The following is a 21,067-nucleotide window of genomic DNA, read 5'->3' on the forward strand; positions in this document are numbered from 1 at the left end:
CAGAAAGGGCTCTTTTTCCTTTCGTCACACTGACAGCTGTCACTTCTATGGGAAACCCAGCAGACAAGCAAGAAGTTAGTGCCATGTTTATTTGCAAGTTCCGATGCAGACTGGGATCCCAGAACAGTAGCTGCTGCAGAAACCCACACCACACAGTCCAGATTCAGGAGCCTATGTTTTAATTTCTAAGCAGATTTCTGTTTAAGAAAGGCTTCTTAGAGCTCTGAAGCACTTGAATATTACAGTATTTTCTTTGACACCTTTTTGGAGCTCCTTGCTGCATTGCTCCATGCAGACTATGGGACTCAGTGCAAGGATGAAGCTGCTGACAGCACAGACTGATCAAAATGCTGGATTAAAGAGGTGTCTATATTGCTATACGTACATGTTTGAAATAAGTACAGGTTATGTTGCACGACTTGTGAGAAGGCATAAATATCTATTGGTGTAACTTCACTCAGTGCAGAAGGAACAGCACAGCTCATACAAGATGCTTACAGAAACGGTGAAGTTGTCTCTATGCTGAAGAGCCCTACTGACTGTTTTATTAAGATCCTTTGAAAAAATGGGACTTCCAGCAGAAATAGCTAAAATAGTACATAAGAGAGATACAAAAGCTCACCACCAATATATTTAACACCTAACTCATCTACAGCAGTGACTGCTTCTTCTGAACAAAATACAACAGAAGCGTGTATTTCTGAGCTAGTGGTGTAGAGAAAAACGGATCTCTAAGTTACTCTGACCAGGGTACAATATATTTATCTACATCTGAGCTAGTATTGCAGAAAAGTAGAAACTTCTAAAATATGATTGATCTCATCTTTGGGCAGTTATCAAAAATAGTTCTAATGAACCGCATTACAGAAGTACTTGTTACATTTCAGTGGTCATAAAGGGAGCCTAAACAACTAACTGTGAAATATTTGTCTATCTAAAATTGTGACAGATCCATTCTGTCCATTTTCCAAGGCTTTGCTGTCAATGCAAGGCTTTTGATATGGGCAAAACCACCCTGCTCATTCTGCAGCAGAGCATTTCCATGTCACAGAACAGGTACAAGCCACAGCAGATCTGGGGGAATTTAGGGAAGTCTCATGGCTCTAGTGAATCCCTATGATTTTTTAAGTATGTTTCAGTGAGGAGTCTAAAAGTTAAGAACTTCTGAGCTAAAAGGCTGTATTTTTTAAACAATGCAGCCTCACGACTAGCCATGGGTCCATGATTTCAAGGAAACTAGAGGTAAATGACATCAATACCATTAGGTGGTCTTCACCTCCTGCACTCACTGTAAAGGTTGTATGGAAAATGAGTTCAGGCTAGACGCCTATGCCCTGCTGCCTGTCTCTGCTCTCATGAATGGACTCAGGATCCTCTTCTGGCCAGCTGACAAAGATGAGTAACAGAAAAGCTCTGCTGCTCCACATGAGATTGCAGTTCCAGCTCTCCCTGGGAGCAACCCAGGAAAACCTACCGAAAAGCCATTTCTCCTTTTAAAAGTCTCCTAAAACTAACATTTGTCTTTATTTATTATTCATTTAATTATATTCTCATACAAGACTTTCACCCACAGGTTTTGAGAGGCTGAATACATTCTTTATCACATTTTACTAAACATGAATTAGAGCCTGTTTAGGAGGATGCTGTTTTGAAGTTCTCCCTCCATCCCTGCAGTTCTCCTGCAGCTTCACAGGTGCTAAGGGGAGGAAGCATAAAATCAAGAAACCCCCTGTAGACACCTTCATCTCAGTACTGTCGGGGAAATGTCACCATCAGGGGAATTTTCTTAAAACACTTTTTTTGGAGAAATTTCTCACCAGCTGCAGGTGCATGGATAGTTTGTGAACAGTGAGTGCCTTAATGTTAAGAGCTGTAATAAAATCCTGGGATACTGGTGAAGTTACTGTTTTCTTGTTACTCTGACTTCACCAGCCTTCTTAGAGGAAGGTAATTTGAGCATGCCTCCTGCTACAGAAATAGCCTGTGCACTTTCCTTTATCAAAGACCACAGCAGACACTATGACTCAGTTTGAGCTGTTAAAAAGCAAGATGCACATAAACCGTTGTAACTACTTTCTACAGATGCTACAAATTGTACCTAGTGCTGTTTTCTCACAAACAGTCGGCAAGCTCCCTTTTTGATCTACGGTGAAGAACCTTAGCCATCTTCACGGTCAAATTGAATTCATCAGGAATAAATGCCAGGCCTGTTTCTCCCCTGCTCGTGAGCTCGGGGATCTCATTATTTTCAGAATATTCATTAGACTCTCTACTTAATCTAAAAATAGTACGTTTTTTTCACAGCCGAGTGACTAGTGGGCAGCAGATTAATGCATTTATCTGTTCCACGATACAAGATCTGATAGCTACATGTACTCAGACACTATGCCTTCATGAGACAGTTGCCATAAATAGACTCCACCCTACAGTATTTGACATTGTCAAAGCACTGGTTAACGTTCACTAATAGCAATCAACTAATTCATCTTCAGGGCAACCCTGTGAGCTAGGTAAAACTGATATAATTAACACACGAGTAAAATGAGATTTAGGAGTTAAGTCAGTTGCCTGGGCAGAGGCCTTTATGGTCTAGTGGATTAGACATCTGTCTCTCCAACCAAAGAAGTTGAATCTAATCCTTTTTCTGACATTGATTTGCTGTGTGACCTTACAGAAAGTCAATTAACTTCTCTGCCTCAGCTGCCCAAGAGATAATGATGCTTTACCTACCCAGTGACACATGGGTGTTTGGAAATTGTACTAAACGATACTTTTAATGTACTCATAAGGCCTATCAGTGGAAGAGGTGACACATTAAAGCTTTAGTGGCTTTGCTGTCTTATCTAATTCCTCCTCCCCACACCAGAAATATCTTGGGGGTAAAGAGGAATTCCTTAGGCTAAGACACTGCTAGTGAAACTGTGGCCGGCATCAGGAAACTTCATCAGACCCTGTTTGACCAGCAAATTTATTTAGAGTACAGGTCAGCACTAGAGTTGCAACGGAAAGTTTATTTTAAACTCGGGCTTGGAAGAAACCAGCATCCTTCCCATGCTACCATGAGGTAATGAACCGACTGCCACGGCCATGTCTGCTGAGCACCTCTGCTTCCAGGGGAGCAGAGAGTGTTTGCAGAAACCCGAGAGCTTGTGCTCATCCACCATTCCCAGTTCTCTTGTACCTCTAAATGAGATTTCTGTGGGATGCTTTCCACAGGTGGCCTGACCGCTAGCAGGGATGCAAGCTTGGAGTACCCATGTACATGCACCTCCTGGAGCAGACCCAACTCATCTTGACATCTCTCAGTGCTGGGGTGTTGTACTTCAGAGAAGGACAACTAAAACCTGCTCTGTTCTGTTCATTAGAAGCCGTCCTTGAACTTCTGGCCTCTAGCCAACATAGCTTTTCATGACATGCTAAAGGGCATTAAGAAGTCTTACTTCTGTGGTTGGCATCTGAACTGCCCAGCAGATATCTAGGCTGGTGGTGTGTGCACGTAACTAAATATCTCTTTTCCCATATTCGAGCTTGTTTTTAATTATTTCTACAAAGTATTCTGTTGCTACATATAATGCTGCCTAGGCTCATAAAAATCTCCCACAATTCTAATACAGCAAGAAACCAGTCAAACGGGACATAAGAATTCAACATTTACCTTTATTTCTGTGAGCAAGATTAACATTCCTTCTCTTTAATACTGAAGGAAATGTCAGGACTTTTTCTCTTTTGCTTGCTGAATTATAGCAAGTGTGGTGAATGCTCATGCAGCCAGAAAAATAATAACCTGCTCCTGCCTCTGATGCGGCACCAATGGCTTCTTGGCAGAGCATCCTTTCTGCTGCTGATCTGCCTATGCGCCGGCTGCTTTCTTTCGCTGCCCTGCAGTCTCCATCCTCTGACCAGTTAGCACTGGTCTTTTCTCCATCCTCCCAGCTCTGTTGATAATGTGTTTAACATTCACTTTGATGCTATTCCTTGAGGCTTTTCAAAACCCTTCTTGGAAAGAAGACCATTAAAAAGAAACCCTTTGGGGAAAGACAGGGAGGAAACTAAAGCAGAAAGGCCATGTGTTTGTGTGTACTATACCCCTGTAGGCTTTGTCTTGCTGCAAGTCTGACGATGACTTAATGCAAACCTGTATTGCTGTAAATAGGGAATAAATATTATATTCTCTTAAAATACCTCTGGGCTAATTCAATAAACCCTGATTTACTGGCTGCTACTTATGCGAACATCTGTATATTAAATCACAATAAATTACTAATGAGCTGTCAGATCAGTAATACAGATATTCCCAAGACTGGAAGATTGTCTATAGCTTGTCCTTATATATTTATTTAGTGCAGAGGCTACTGGTGTGGGCTAGCACAGGCTCCATGTCTATACACTGTAGAAGAATGATGACTTGTAGTAGTTCATAAAATATACTCTAGGAGTATATACTGAGCGTGGCAAGAAGCATGAACTAAAACTGTATTCAAACCTCACATGCCTAAAACTTTTAGACTTTTTAGTGTTGTTTTTCCCCTGGTTTAAAATTACCTGTGTGCTAATAGGCGATTAATATGTAACACATTTGGCACAAGCAGAACACATAATTGCATTCAGACAGATCGTTGGGTTTTTTCCAATGCTATTAAAGACTGTCCTCCTTCTAAGCATCTGTAGCTTATCTAGTAATGTTATCTCCTGCACTAGCATGTTTGTTTTTGGGTTTTTTTTGTCTTACTATATGGAGAGTTAGAACCTGTACCTTACTGCACCTAGACTACTAATGCATTGAAGCATCCATTTCACTTTAAGGTTGAGCTTTGGATATCTGCTGCATCAGGCAATTTGTTTAAATATGCATCTTTTAGTTTTATATTGCGTATTTTGCAAGGTTTCATAAAGCTACCAAACATTCCACTTCAATAGTCTGCATTAGAGAACAACAGCTGTGACTTCAACTTTATCTATCAATATAGTAAAGAATATGTAATACCAGGAAGGACAAGTTATTTTTCTTTATTATCTTAATTCTTTCCAGTAGGTTTTGTTTAATCTTATGTACAAATAATGACACTTTCCTGTGAGATATTTTCTCATTTTCAAGTTTGGAACAAAATGGATGGTTTGCATATAATTTTTAAGTTTACTGTAAAGGTGTACAGACCTTCAGATTTATATTGCCTTTGCTGTAAATTAATGTTGCTGAAGTAAATGGACACACTTGAACCTGCAGTGACCTTGTAAAGGTACTGGTGGCTATTCAGATGAAACTGGGTCTATCTGGATTGGAAGAAGGAAGGGAAATCAGTTCAACTTAAGTTTGGTAATTTGGTAATCATTACTGTAAACAGTGTTTTTACTTCTTAGTATGATCACTAGAAGACAATGCATAGATAGTATTAAACCAGGGCAGATACAGACGATAAAGCCAAAGCTTAATCTTACTAGGATTAGTGACTCTAAATTGATACGACTGAAAATATTGAAAAATGCTGAAGTTAGGTGGCTTCAGGGACTAGCAAAATGCCTTGTCTGGTAATTTTCAAAAGTCTTCAAAGACACTGATTGCACCTGGAACCTCTGATTTGATTACCGAAATGAAAAATGTCTACTACAGTAGCCTCATCTGTACTTTAATTAAGAGCTTTGTATTTAAATATAACCATCTGATCCCCTGAGGTTATTTTTAAAGTAAGCTTCTGGCAAGGCAGCAGTGAGGTGGATTAGAGGCTTGGATTGAGGAAAAATCATCGTTCAGCATACAGTTTAGAATAACGTGTGCATATATACAAATACATGTGTATGCAACATCATGTAACAAGATACAGGACTGGATTTATTAAAGTAAAATGAAAAGATATTTCCTCTTTTAATATTCTAGATCTCTTTTAATATATATGATGTAGATATTGCACTGCAGTCAGATTCACATAAGTACCACAATAACATATCAATCTGACATTGTCCAATGAAAGCTTCATTCTTCTACAAATGTAAAACCAAGTTATCAACTGAGCTGTCTTCATCTACCACTCCGTCTAACAGTGGCTGTTATGCTTGATGTGGATATATAAGACATATTACCCATCAGCTCACTGTTTATCACGGAGCATGCAAGCATGAGCTGAAAAGCAGCAGTGCCAGATAAAGCAACCTCATGGAAAATGAGCAGCAGGGTAGGAGCAGGGGTGGCAGACTGGGGGTGCTAGTGAGCAATGTTAAAAAAGGAGAGGGGGGGGAAAGAGTGAATGATTCCTACAAGACATGGCTGAACATGAAAAGTCAGATAACAATGGATTTTTCCAGTTCTTATTTCAGAAGACAACTTACAGCTTCCAAATTTTAATGGGCAAGCATGTGCATCCATGGGGAAATCTTCAAGCTGCATGGGACATTCAGCAGAGATGGTCAATCTGTGGGGGAATAAAAAGAAAACACATCATTTTTGGGGGGGGCATCTTCCCTTTAGGTCTCTTACCCTAGTCCCCACCTAGAATACTGTGTTCAGCTCTGGAGTCCCCAACATAAGAACGACATGGAGTTACTGGATTGAGTCCAGAGGAGGGCCACAAAGATGATTCGAGGGCTGGAGCACCTCTGCTATGAAGACAGGCTGAGAGAGTTGGGGCTGTTCAGCCTGGAGAAGAGAAGGCTCTGGGGTGATCTTATAGCAGCTTTCCAGTACCTAAAGGGAGCCTACAAGAAAGCTGGAGAGGGACTTTTTACAAGGGCGTGTAGTGATAGGACAAGGGGCAATGGATTTAAACTGAAAGAGGGGAGATTTCAATTAGATATAAGGAAGAAATTTTTTACATTGAAGGTGGTAAGGCACTGGAACAGGTTGCTCAGAGAAGTTGTGGATGCCCTATCCTTGGAGGTGTTCAAGGCCAGGTTGGATGAGGCTTTGGGCAACCTGGTGTAGTGGAGGATTTCTCTGCCCATGGCAGGGGGTTTGGAACTAGATGATCTTTGCGGTCCCTTCCAACCCTAACCATTCTATGATTCTATGATTCTACATACGTACCCTTCAGCTTTTCCTGAAGGCTTCTCGCTCCTGCTGAAATCATAGCAACTCCCTGTTAAACTGAAGGTGAGCTAAACCAGGTGGACCACTGTGTGTGTGTGCTGTAGGCACGCTAAGACACATGAACCGATTTTATTTGTGCAAGCTGTTTCAGTAAAATCATTCTTTCTTATTAGTATGTGAAGGAACTCCTGTCCTGGAGCTTCTGCCAACTTGACTCCCGAGTATAGCACAGTTACAGACATAAAGAAGCACTGACTTTATATATAGATGTAACTATTTAAATACATAAATATATGTAAATAAATAAAAATACAAAATAAATATTATTTGTATCTAAACAGTCATATATAAAGTCAATTACATATCTATATCTGTATCCATCTCTCTCTATATACGACTTTATATAGCACTACAGTTAGTTGTGATGGAAATCACATGGTATCAGGACAGTCCAATTGTGAATTACCTGGGCACCTTGTCAGGAAAAAACACCAGGGTCATTTTCACCAATGTGTTGCCTGGGGAAACAATTTTACCCTGGACCGCCCTGCCACTATATGGAAATTCTTAAGCTATAGTGGACATATGGGTAGGGAAGGAAAAACTTAGGAAAAAATAGACATATCCTATGGATGTTCTGTAGGACTGACAGATCAAGCTGAAAACAAAGAAAAGCCTAAGGTAAATTTTGGAGTAGTCCAATATCAGTTATATTGATATCAAATACACTAAGAGAGCCAAAGCTTACTTTTCTAGGTGCACGCAGCACATAGCACATAGAGAACCCAGTTTTGATTAGGCCATTTTGATATTTGCATAATACAGATGGTTTGCTCAGGATAGCGAGGATGCAAATCTCATTTTACACTATGAATACCCTTATGGCTCTCTCGTTTTATGCTGCTATTCTGCCTCAAAGGCAACAGACCAGAGATACTCAAAGCCTCACACACTGCCCAGAGCTGGGGTGATGCCGGGCTCTGCTGGAGGGCAGCCTAGTTCCTCACCAAACTGCTGCCTGGGGGGCAAAAATCTTCAAAGAAATCCACAACACCCTACTACCAGAATGCAAAAGTACCCTTTCCTATTGCAATGCTGCACGTACTGGATATATATACTCCCTGGATATATATACTCACTGCCTCATATTAGCACACCAAAGTGAGTGTTCTTGCTACAAGAACTTCTATCCAAAGGGATCGTAAAGGGTAAACAATCTGTCTGTGTACAGATGGCACAGCATTCAGCCAGTCCAATTCAATACAACACAATGATGCCTTGCCGGGGTGCTTCAGCTACATAGACAATAAACTGGGGGAAACAGCTCCACTCTCTGCCAATGCACAGAAATTCTGGAGCTTTACCAATAGCTGGAAATGGCAAAATAAGTACAGAGAATGTAATAGTATCGTTGGCTAGAGATAGTATCATGAGGCAACAGGGAGGGAAAAAGGCAAACTGCAGACAGTAATAGAAAATGTAAAGATAATATGCCATATAAAGCAAAAAAAATACAAAAATCCAGTTCCGAATAGAGATAATCCATCATTTGGTAAGAACAGACAGGAAGTCTACGATATAGGAAAGAAATTACTAAGGCCTGAGATACTTGCCCTTAGGCAAAACTGTTCTTGGACTTTATTTTTGTAAAAGAAATTTTAAAATCACTAAAATACGGAGTTGTCTGCAGTGGAAATGGCCCTTGGGCACCAAAGCCAGCAAAGCCTTAGTCACTGAGAGTGCGACACGGATGAATTTAAAAAGCTGGTTCTAGTAGTATCCTGCCCAGAACGTGCATCCTTTTCATAGAAATCACTCTAATGGGTACTTGAAAGCAAGGCTGCCATCCCTCCAATGCGTTGTTATATTTTCTGTACTAAGTATTACAAATTCAATTTTCTTGTAAATTCAGAAACCTTGCTCCAAGTGCCATGAGAAAACTGGCGTGTTTTACTGCAGTCCATCTCCTGTCTCTTTGTCTATCAATAGTTCAAGTATGTTGCTTCAAAGGCTGCAGCTTGACAACATTTTAATACACATCCTTGTCATCTGCAAACATTGAAGGAGGGGATCCCTATATCCATCTTACCAAGACAGCAGCTGTAGAATCAGGAAGTGAAGGAAGATTCAATGCAGAATTATGAATAAGACCTTCTGTTTCATCTGATTGTCCTACGAATTGTACCCTGCTGCCTGCACCTCCGGAAATAATCCTTGTATGTGATGAGGAATGCTGTAGACACTCCTCAACTGTAAATGTGGAGGAGAAGTGAAGATGAGGTGCACAGAGACTGTAACCTAGCGGAATTTAATTAAGTCCCTCCAGAAGTTATTTTTGCCTGTCTTAAATGAAAGGGTAGCACATCAGACTGGAGGGCATCTGGCTGCCACTCCCTATCCTGAAAGCCGCAGAGACTCTGGTCGTGCCAGGGCTGGCTACTCCTGTGCCCCTCTGAACTCCTCATCCAGCAAAAGGCAGCGCATCCCTTAAAAGGATGGTGCCTGGTGCAGTCTTCTGGGTCTAGCCCAGGGGTAGGGAGAATTGAGCTGAGTAGCTGCAGATGTGCTCGGGTACAGCCTTTCCTTTCATTAACACAAATTCTTTGGATGAAGAAGTTCCTTTTGCTTGTTATCACTCATATCTACGTGCTGCTTTCCTTTTGCCATGCCTCCATCCTAAGGACACTCCTAGTCTGGCCATCTTGGACTAATGAACTGGCTATACCGATTTGTTATGTGCTGTTCTTAAAAAGTATGTAGCTGAGCCTCTTACATAAATGTAAAATGCTCAGTGAACACCCTCCTCGCTACCTCTTACAAAGTGTGCATTATCCAAGGCTTGTGAAGCATCTTCTAATGGGCAATGCAGCAGAAAAGTTGACTATGAAGAAAAGTTGACTATGAGTTCTGATACACCACATTAAATGTCACCACCCTGAATTTCTGCAGAGTGCTCTGTGCCCGACAGGAGCTGTTTTTCATTACTGTGTGAGGTCCTGAAAAACAGAGTCACTAAATTGACTCCTGGTTCACAAGGACTGGATTTTCTACTGCATACAGAAAAAAAAAGCAGCACAGCAGCCATCTCTTACACCCTGAGGGCCTGGAAGCACAGGTCACTGCATACAGATTTGCTCCTAGGTGCAGAGTACAAACTGTATATTCAGATAGATACATTCAGCTCCAGGAGTCATAAAGAAATTGATACCTGGGTCTGCTCCTTCAAATATCACCTGGGGTGATATTTGCACACTTTGGATTTTAACATCGTGTTAAAGCTTAGATGTCCTTTGCATATGCTAGTTTACACAGCTGATTATAACAAAATTACTCCCAGTTTGCATTTGTTGAAAGAAGAGAAATGAGGCCTTGGCATGCATGTATGAAACAGCCTTTGCCTAATCTTTTTAGTATGGTCACTCCAGTATGATCTTGCTGTGCTCACTGCAGCACAGTTCTCTGAGCTAGAGACAGTCTCCAAACCAGGATTTTTCTGTCACAGCACAAGCACTGCTCAAACTGCGCTTCTTTCCAACAGAAGCATTTAAAAGCTTCCCTCCTCCACCATCATTCTGTCTTAATAAAAGCCCTATGGGATCAGCTTGACTCAGAGTTTTTGACAAGATTATAAGTGGCTGTTAAAGGTCCTTTACAATGGGAGGACGAAACCCTGATTTTATTGAAGTTAATAGTAAAATTCTGCCTGACTTCAATGGGGCCAGTATTCACTCAAAATATGCAACAAACCCTGCTTACAGCTGCTGATTTATTATTAATGACAAAATTTCACTTTCATAATGCTCCAAATACACTGCTATCCAAATGTTAATCAACCAACAAAATGCTATAGCATACATTAACTATCTGAAAAAAAGAAGTTAGATCTACAAATTATTTCATGTGTCATCCATGATTGTACATTAAAGCTTCATCAAAGCTTCATTATGTATAGCCTTTACTTTAAGAACATAAAGTGATTACTGAAGTTCTATTTCAACAAAAATAGACACATAAACGAATACCTGTCTAACCAAAGTACAATTCAAGCAGCAAGGCTCCTTCACTTCAGAAAAGTCACCTTCAACCATTTCCACTGGAGAATTAAGTATGACGATGGCTTTCAAGAGACCATTGCTTTTTAACGAGGAGAAGGAGGTGTTAAAGTCAAGGATGTGGCAAGGAAATAAATGCAGATGTCTGGGAGCCAGACATCTGTAGCGAGTGTGCTTCAAGGAGAGGTGGGAGTCCCTCAGCCAAAGTCCCGGAGGCACAAGGCACCCCGTCCTGCAAGAACCTGTTTTAGGGCACTGCAGGGGCCTCCCTGCTGTTCCCACGATTTCCCTCAACACAAGGAGCATCTGCTCCTACTTGTGGGAGAAGAGCTGGGAGAATGAGCAAAGCTATCCTCTCTCTGCTACCCTGGAAGTGCAGAAAACACTTTCCGGAGTATTATCTGCAGCTGCCAGGCAGGAGGTGAGGGCAGTCGCCTGCCCGGGGAGCCAACAGCCACTCACAGCAATTTGCTCTTTCTTATCAGCTACTAGCTTCAGTATGCAAACAAATTAAAACAGAGAGCTTTAGAAGAAGAGGGGAATAGAGTCACCAGTGGCTTTTGGGAGAAGTTAACTTGAGATAAGTGTTCAATAACAAGAGTCACTGATGAAAGGGACACAAGGAAAGTTTTGTTGTCTCTGAGGTATTGGGGCCAGAGAGATACGAAGCTCTTCTGCCTGTTTGCCCTAATCCCCAAACTAACTCCGTCTTTCAAGTTGTTCGTTTCTGTGCACTGTCCTTACCCCTGACCAAAAGGAGCATTTCAATGCTGTGCTTGGCCCTACCTGTGCTGGCAACCAGTACCTGCTTCAGGACTCGGGCCAGAGTGGGTGCAGAAAAGCCAAAGTGCTCTTCTCAGAATGAGGCCAGCCATCACCATTTTCCTTAGAAAAAGGCAGAATGTTTGCCTGAAACTCATCTCAAAGCTATCTCAACATCTCCCCAACATGTCAAAGAGTTAAGTGGATCCAGCCTTACCCAAGCTGTGCCGTACCCAAAGGGGTTGGCTGGTTCCCTGCAAAGAGAGACTTCAGGGTTGGGTCAGATCCTTCTCAGGAGACAACTCCAGGAGCTTTCCTGGGTACCTGCTTCAACAGGACTTCGGCAGAACAATGTGAGCCCTTGCGGCATCTCCAGTACGCACTCTCGCACGCTCACGTGGATAACAGAGTAACAGGGAGCTGCTGGTTTGGGTTGGTTTTTTCAAACTGTGAACACACTGTTAACTCTGTGAAATGACTCATTTAGCCTTGACTCAGGACGCAACTACTCACGCTGTTCTCCCACTATGATGTCTTGGGAGCCCTTTTATAACCAAACTGTTATTCCTTTCAAAGGGCTTTAAAGCAAGACTTGTTTCAGGCCCCAGCACAGTAAGTGTGTAGGCCAGGGAATTGGTGTCTCTCCGTGTTCCTTAAGTATGTGAGCATATATATACACATTAAAGACACACACAAACACACATATATATGTACGTAAAGACCTTTCTTGGTTCTGAAGCACTTCTCATACCGCCCTAACAAATCCTGCAGATGGTGGTTACAGTGGGTTACCTAACACAGCATACAAGTGTTGGGATGTGGATACACATTCAGTCATGGTATTGACAGCTGTAAGTCTCATCCTGAAACCTGTCCCGGGCTGGGTGACTGTCTGCAGCCTGGCGCAGGGGAGAGAAGTGATTGTTCTCGGTAACTCACATACTGCCTTGCTTAAGAATCTCCATCACTGTGTTGGATAAGAGGCAAAAAAAAAGACTCAAGGCCTTGTTCTGCAGCTCTGTTTGGGATGTGGAGGCAGTTCACTGCTTCTTATTTATAACACCGGTTATACAGTTGTTTTGTTGGGATCCACCACAGAAAGTGAACACAGAATAGAAATTAAAGCTAGGAGCTGGAGGGAGGTGGTCTGCAGAAATGTCTATTTTTGTCTATTTTTCCTTCATAACCACTCTGCCAAGAATACTACCCTTTCCCAACTTTCCTGTGATGCTGAGATGTGTTATCTTTACATGATACTGAAATGTACTTTGAAAATGCCAGAGGGAAGGGGCTACGGAAGACTAAGAGCTCCAGTTACTGATGTTTTTGTGAACTGTGAATACATAATTCAGACACACGGTGTACTTGACAGTGAAACTCTCATTTTAAGCAAACCAAATCCTTAGCATAGCTTATGTTGAAGTGAGAAAACAAGACTTTAATTGCCTAGACTAACTGTGCTGAAGAGTAGGTTATCCTGAGATGATTTGAGGTGGACAGGATTGATCTCAAAAGCTGCACCACTATAGGAATGACCTCCCAGCATGTGGACTTCCTTTGCATACCCAGAGCACACTCTTAGACAGGGGCAGGGGGGTGTTCAGCCTCTAGGCACACAAGAACTGAGAAAGGCAACAAAATAACCAATGGGACACTGAAATTTTCTGATCTTTGACAGGGATTTGTGGGGTTATAGAAAGAAACACATTTCCAACTCCTAATAAAAGTTTATAGTAGAGATAACACCTTTCATTCTACAGTATTTCCTTAATATGGATAAAACCAATGGTTGGAGCACTGAGTTTATGCTTATCCATCCTTGCCATGCAAGATGTCTAATGAAGTCCACAAGCAAGGTAAAACTTGCTGGAAGAAGCTTTTTTTTTTTTAATCAGACTAACTGGTGCAGTAAAGACCTCAAGCTTTTTGGCAGTCAGCTCCTTCTTTAGGTTCTCTGTCTACAAACCCTACTTTCCTAAAGAAACTTTAGACCAATATGGCTATGTAGCTATGAATGCTATAGCATAATATTGTACTCATCTACTTGACAGTTTCACCTGAAAACCTCTCTAAGCTTTCTCTCCTTTCTGGTCCCTATACATGATGAACTCTCCTTGACATCCCATGAGGAAAGCCTTCAAATCTCTCCTCTGCAGTAGCTTCTATTTTTACTGAATTCTTGAATTTAAACCCAAAAATCTAACTAGTACTAGCAATGCTGAGAAGCTGAGGTAGTTGTTGATGCAAGTAAAATGGGAGACAGCATCTCAACCAGCCCACATTTCATGATGCCATGCTACACATTTCCCTGAGTCTGTGCATGGCATGCATTTTGACTATGATCTCATCAGCATGGCCGTTTGGTGGCATGTTTAGCTGTGTGCTAACTTCAATAAATACAATTGCTCTTGCAGTGCTATGTAAGACTGAGCTTCCCTTTGGCTCTCAAGAGAGACCAGTCCCAGCTACTGGCAGAACCAGGCAGTGAAGGCAAAGCCTGGTGCCACCCAACTGCACAGGAGGTCATCTGATCCTTGCTTTCAGGGGAAGAAAACCCAAGTACATGAGGAAGCAGAGAGCACAGAAAGCTCTCGCAGGCACCCTAGGCGACAGAGGCTAAGGACTGTGGTGGACGCAGCACAGTGCACCCGTCCTCCAATTTTGACACCACCTGTTATGTGATTTGATTTGCACAGGTTTTCTGACTGGCCAAAGGGGCTTTCGTTCCTCCATTGCTGCCTGTCAGGATGGCACACGTTCCTCCTTGGATGAGGGTTACCTGGCTGCACAGCCATTCTATTCCTTCCTCCCAGTTCACACAACCTTTATATTTGACAGGCACAAAACCACATGCAGTATTTTCTATAGAGAAAAATGAGCTGGATTTAGAAAGTAATAAGGGGCAGGGGGGACCAGATGGGCAGTACCAGGCCATTTGGGCTCTCTCACATCTAGACTGGGATGCACAGACATGGGAGGGTAGGTAGGAGGGATAATGATCTGGCACCCCTAAATACAGAGCTGACATCCTTGGTTATTTTCTGCAGTTCAGACAAATGGTTGAGAGCTCCAGAACACCTCACCACAGTTTCCTTTCAGCAACTCGCATTTAACCCCAGTCTCTTCTTATTCACTTCACATTTCTCTGTCCGCCTCCCAGGTCACCCCTCATCAAGATCTCCTTCCTTTTGTGTGACTTCAGTGCTCCTCCATGCCTCTGTGTGAAAAGGGCATGCATCAAGCAATTTGATGATAGACTCTTTCACGGGGAAGTGCATGCACATGCCTATTTATATGTACCCCTATTGGTACATGGAAGAGGTTGTTCAGGCATCCAAGCAGGACATTATTATCCGGGGTTTTTTTGCCTTGCCTCTGAAATGCTACATGCTCCTGGTCAATACAGCCATGAAGTGGCAGGTAAAGGGGCAGGCTGTGGTTCTGTGCTGCTCTAGGGAAAGAGCCCTCCGATCCCTCAGCTGTTTCACACCATAAACAGTCATTAAACAGGCCTCGATTTACCATCTGTGTGCTATTTATACCACCACCAGCACTGGCATCTGCTGCAGCATAAGCACTCATTTGCTATACTGTAACCTGAGGGAAGGGCCAAATCTCCTAGTGATATTTGATTGTCCTCATAGTAAAACATGTTCAACAGTGCACTTGGCTCCTTCTCTCCATCCAGATCTCCCCAGGACAAAGATGCAGTTATGCAGCTAGATGGGAGCTCCCTATTCCCATCAAGATCAGTGAGGTACTATATCCCCCAGGGCATGCACTCCTGCACCCTTGCCTGCAAACATGGATGATGGAGCTGTGCCTACGTCTCAGTGACAGGTCAGTTCGATGACACCTCCAGAAGAGACAGAAAAGCAAAAGCAGGTAGAACGGGTGAGATAGATACACATTTGACCACTGTACTGAGCAAACTTAGAGATAGTGGTTTGAGTTTAATTGATGCTGAAATCAATTTGCGTTACTGATGTTTTTAAGATGTACAGTTAATGGCAAAAACATAGTAGGTATTCATCATTTTGACTAAGGAGGTTTTGCTATTTTTCCGTATCTTTTAGCTGAATCTCCAAATCAAAACATAGTATTTTTTTTTTAACATGGACAGGACACATGAGCACATTAGCCACTGAAGAGATGACTGTGCAGCAATGAGACAACCTTATAAAGTCTGACTGACCCACTAAAATTATCCAGGGTTGTATCATCCCTTCTGGTCCCAAAGTTTCCTGGCCCAAATTCCTGACAGCAGTATGAAAAGGGAAGGCCATCCTTGCTTGTAGAAATTCTTCCTAGGTTTTTATATTGGATATAGTGCATATACTGGACACAACCTCAGAATTTTAGCTAGAGTCTGGTGAAAAAGACTTGCTTCATCATTTAGAGCAACCAGATAGAAATAACAGTTTGGAATTTTTTTAATAATATAAACATGACTGTAAGATATAAATTTGTGTATGTGGTTTCAGGAAAATTTAACTTAACAGTAGGAAATAGAAAAAGTCAGGCCGAACATAAGATATGTTCATAAGATCTCTTAGAAAGTAACTGAGATGTCCAAAGACAATGTCTTCAGTCTTCTACAGAATGGAGTAGACAAAAGGCTAGAAATAGGCACTGACAGTAGACTACTCACTGAATGACAAGCCATGTGCATTTTTTCATCTGCACCATCACACCAAGACACTTTTCCTGTAGAAAGTAGAAAGGAATGGAATGGGACAATGAAGACTACTCCTACCCATGGCCATTGTATGACTTGACTTAGCTATATACACTAGTATTTTGATTTGACAAAGCCTTCAGAGAAGGGCAAATTACCAAGAATTTCCTACAGGGTAACTGTGGTATGACATGATTCAGGATTAATTTCTCACCCCACCATAGTATGTTAATCTAATCAGATGTTTCTGAAGCATCTTAGATCAGGCCCTTGCTGTCTTCTTTTCTGAAGCAGCCTGGAGCCGCTCTCCAGCCTCCCTAAGCCCTTTATGCCTCACACACATGCTTTTACTTTCTGACTACCTCATTGGATACCTATATCCCAATCTGTAGCACCTCCCAGTTACTCCTGAGTGACCATCACCAGTACCAAGTATCCTGCTCCTCAAAACCCTTCTACTTCCATTTCTTGCAAAACCCTCTCACCTGAGCCCTCAAATGCATCTTCCTGATCCTCCACGCCTGACTCAGTCACAGGTACTCAGCACCCACTAGCAGCTAGCTGGCCTCTGGCATCCCTCATTGGATACCCCTTTCCTCACCAACAAAATTCTTGTGCTATATGCACTGTAACGGCTCTTCCCTTCATCTAAACAAGCAAAGCTAGGATTGGAATTTATTGGGATTTCTTAAGCTTGTCCTAAAGTGCATTATATTCCATCCTACACCCACCTAGACCCAACTTAAGCGCACTCACATGTGCTACGCTTGCACAACCTTGGGCTTGATGCTGCGAGGAGAGGAAACTGTGCAAGTCCTCCACCACACAGCTACAGGACCAGCTGCTGGTCAGAACATCCCACAGCTTTAGGTGACTGGCACACTACTAGTCTCCAGGATACATGAGTATGGGAGTGGGAAACAAGTAACTAGGATGGGACTTATGTGACTAAACACAGATATCAATAGTAACAGCAGTTATCCTATGCTCCTCTTCTGCCACTGTGAAGAAAACCAGGAACCTCCTAAAGTATGAGTGGAGAGAAAAAGGGACCTTTCACACTAAAGTAGACATTTGAAATAATGCAGACAACTAACTCCTTATGAAAGTCTCTCCCCTGCACTGGGAGCAATTCTGAACCAAGAGGCTCGGCTGCAGCCAACAATATTACAGATGAGTAAAATTAGCTGAGGTGAATACCACCCATCCTGCCTGGTGCACTCCACCACAGCGTAGTTTAGATTGCTCATTGGCGCTCTGATGTTTCAGCACAAACATAAATGTACTTCAGGGGACGGTATTTCCGATTAGGTAGATGAAGATTTTAATTTCAGTTTAAGTGAAATGACTAGGGAGTTCACTCTAGTGTTGTCCTCCCCCGGTAATGAAAAAAGTGTAGCCATAACAATTATTCAGCATCTACCAGGCACTTCTGAAGCCCCCAGCTGCAGAAGCTGGGATCTGTCTGCAGATTTGGGCAAAGGCAGAGTCACCAACACAGATGTGCTTTGAGATGCTTGGGGGGTACCTGTCAGGGCACTGCTTCCCTCTGGTTTCTTTTCAGTCACCCTGTGCCCTCCATGCACACACGGGATGTCAGGTCATGGGGGAGCACAAGGGAAGCTGGCAGAAATTGTGCCAGCTAACCCAAGGGAAAGATGGGTCTGCCTCTGTGCTCAGTGCAGATCTGAAACTAAAGTTAGACCTTTTGTAACCCCTCAAAGTACAGGCAAACATCTCTCTCATCCAAGGACGGGCTGGTTCTGATTTGGGTTTTGTCTTTTAATCAATTCTGCCCTTGCTGTGCGAGTTCCCGTCTTTGCAATGGAGATCTCCATGGGGCTCTGACCACTTTTATTACCAGTAGAATAGGCTATTGTCATGCACTTTACATAGGGACTCTATTGGGCAGGTCATAATTGCCCGTTTTGAATGTATTACACCACAGTCTCCTCTGATGCCTTTCTCTCCCTGTGGGTAACTCCAGCCATGGATTTTTCAAAACAACAAATCTCAATTTCTCGAAGGACAACTTTGGAGATATGGGGCAATGTGCAATCAAAGGAGAGAGATGGGAACCGATAGGCTTGGTGTTCAAACAAGAATCCTGCTGCTATCCTCAGGGGAGGGTCCTTCACTTCATATATCCCTATTTTTTCTCGCTCTGTCAAAATCTGAATTGATGAAAAGCAGCTGAGAGTCCTTGCCACCATCGTAGTTTTTCATCACTCTGCAAGATTAGGCCCAATGTGAAGAAATTACGGTTTTTTTTTCTTCCAGCTTCAGGCAGATTGAAGCTTGAATAGGAGAGAAAAGGCAGCAAGTCTAACATGGGGAAAGGAAATGAGTATTTGTATGGCTTAATAGCTCCTAATTAGTTTTGTAATATTTATACAATGCCCAAAAGCATTGCCAGATCCCTTTCTGTAAATATAAATGGATGCATAAATGAAATCTTCCCTTTGAAAGAAGAGCAACGTATGCAAATTGAACAGAAATGTTCTCATCTAGATGGGTGGCTGATTGAAAACTAAGGGCTCTTTTTAAAGCGTAGATTTGCTGGTCACTCCTCGCTCAGGGCCACGCAAGCAAACCTGCATCTGAGAACAGCTGTCTCCTGGCAAAGCCAGCGCTTGAGAACCCACGCATTCTTCATAGAATAATTTTCCCTTAAAGAAAAGCTAAGGCAACAAAACCTGGCTTTCCCAATGGAAGTTTTGAAAGCAGCATTGTATGTTCCAGTTAACTGAAAGGTTTTATAATCAATGGCTCTACAGCATAAAATGGTTAGCTTGCTAATAAAGTGCTTCATGTAAGAGCAGGCTTTGTGCTAACATGCACCCAGGACCTGGGCACACTTGCACATACAATCTTAACGCTCAGTGCTAACCTAAGAAACGGTATTTTCAGCCTAGATAAACCCGTGTGTTCGCTACAGAACAGCAAGCAGCGTGCTTATGCTGCCATCAAGTGGATAGCCATCCTGCACATTGCTGAATTTTAAGCGTCTTCCATGAGTGGTAAAGATAACTATATTTCAAGGCTGTACTAAAATTTTTGGAGTTCGTTCAACGCTGTACTGACAAATGTCTGCAGTCTCCAGCTGATAAATTAGGCATTTGCAGATTGATGGCACAGATTTGACTGTGTACACTCTCAGGATCTCTGGCAACCTTCAGTCACCATAATAACACAGGAAAAATCTGTTTATACACTCTTCAAATGTATGACCATGTTATATTTAAAATCCCAAATTACATCAGATGCCTGGCAGCCCTTTTGGTAGCAAAAGTGGCTTGGGGTCCTTTCAAAATGATAGTGAAAGTGGGGCTCCAAGGAGCCTAGCCCTCATGATGGCACAAAAAGATTTTTCAGTATCTACAAGCTGATAGAAAATCATCAAAAATTCCCTATGAACTGCTGGTGAAAAGCTCAGTTGTGGTCCACAGGTTTAACTCTAGCGAGCACACTCTACTTCATAGAAGTTCTGGCAAAAAAAAAAAAAAATTAAAAAAAGGCAGATTCGCAGCTTTTTTTCTGGCATGTTACAGCAAAGTTTATCAGAGCTTCTGTCTTTATAGCCAAATCCCACTGAGTGAAAAATTCACTAGCTCACCAAGACACAGTAGTTCTCTTAGCCTGAAAAGATTGCTTAAACCACTGTCCCCGATTTTCAAAATAGCTTCACGGAATGAATGAGCTTTATGCTTTTTACATTTATTTCTTAGATAAGGTAAACTAAGTATCTTTTAAATTTTTAAAGGGAAAGAATCAACTTTTTGCCTCCATTCCCAAAGCTATTTTCTATACAGATTATGGAAATACAAAGTATATTTGCTAAAAAAGCTAGTGCTTTTTCACCACAGTGCTCTTGCTAAAAAAACCTAATAATTTAAAAGTGGAGATATGGACAATACTCCCCTCTAGGGGCAAAAATAGAATTTGCAACATTCAATTCAGCAGTGTATCGTTTATAAACCACATTAGTGAGATAAAACAAATAGGGCCTACCAAATCAATCAGAATTATCAAGTCATTCCCTGCACAGAACGCTGTTGCCTATGAAATCTGTCTAAAGAGCATGCTGTGTTCCTATATTCATGCAGAAGGGTTTTAACACTGCACATATATAGAAGCCCATTTACTAGATCTCCCTAGCAACATGTATCTCATCAACTTCTGACCTAGACAACATATCATCAAATGCAATATGCAAAGAATACATTTTTCTTTATAAGTAAACACATATATCATGAAAATGTATCTACCAACAAGTGCTAAAGCTGGAAGTTTGCTCAGCTGATCATACTCGGCATATTTGGGAGTCAAGTAAGAAGGAAGGTCAGCGTCGGCTCGGCTGCTTTCCTCCTCTTCATTCAGGCAGCCAGATGCGAGGTTGCAAAAGCAATTCAGGCATCTCCGTCAATGACAGAGGGTCCCATCCTCCCTGCACGGATTACTCCTACGTACAGTCTGGGAAGCTTGCAATTCCTCCTTGGAAACGAGGGGAATGCAGAGCTAACAGAGAGCTGTCTCCACATCCCCAGAGCCTGAGAA

At 42.1% G+C, this 21,067-nt stretch overlaps 2 protein-coding genes across 2 annotated transcripts in view; one reads left to right on the forward strand and one right to left on the reverse strand.

Annotated features, from left to right (window-relative positions):
- GABRA5 (gamma-aminobutyric acid type A receptor subunit alpha5) overlaps positions 1 to 21,067 on the reverse strand; it is a 55,414-nt gene that overhangs the window by 20,994 nt on the left and 13,353 nt on the right. Inside the window, exon 5 of the mRNA XM_009982921.2 lies at positions 6,322 to 6,404. Coding sequence (XP_009981223.1) covers positions 6,322 to 6,404 — 83 coding nt within the window. The remainder of the gene's footprint in view (positions 1 to 6,321; positions 6,405 to 21,067) is intronic.
- The window catches only part of GABRB3 (gamma-aminobutyric acid type A receptor subunit beta3), a 205,013-nt gene that overhangs the window by 13,778 nt on the left and 170,168 nt on the right, over positions 1 to 21,067 (forward strand). The window lies entirely within an intron of this gene.

This window comes from Tauraco erythrolophus, chromosome 1 (genome assembly GCF_009769465.1).
Source record: "Tauraco erythrolophus isolate bTauEry1 chromosome 1, bTauEry1.pri, whole genome shotgun sequence".
In the NCBI taxonomy this organism is placed as follows: Eukaryota; Metazoa; Chordata; class Aves; order Musophagiformes; family Musophagidae; genus Tauraco; species Tauraco erythrolophus.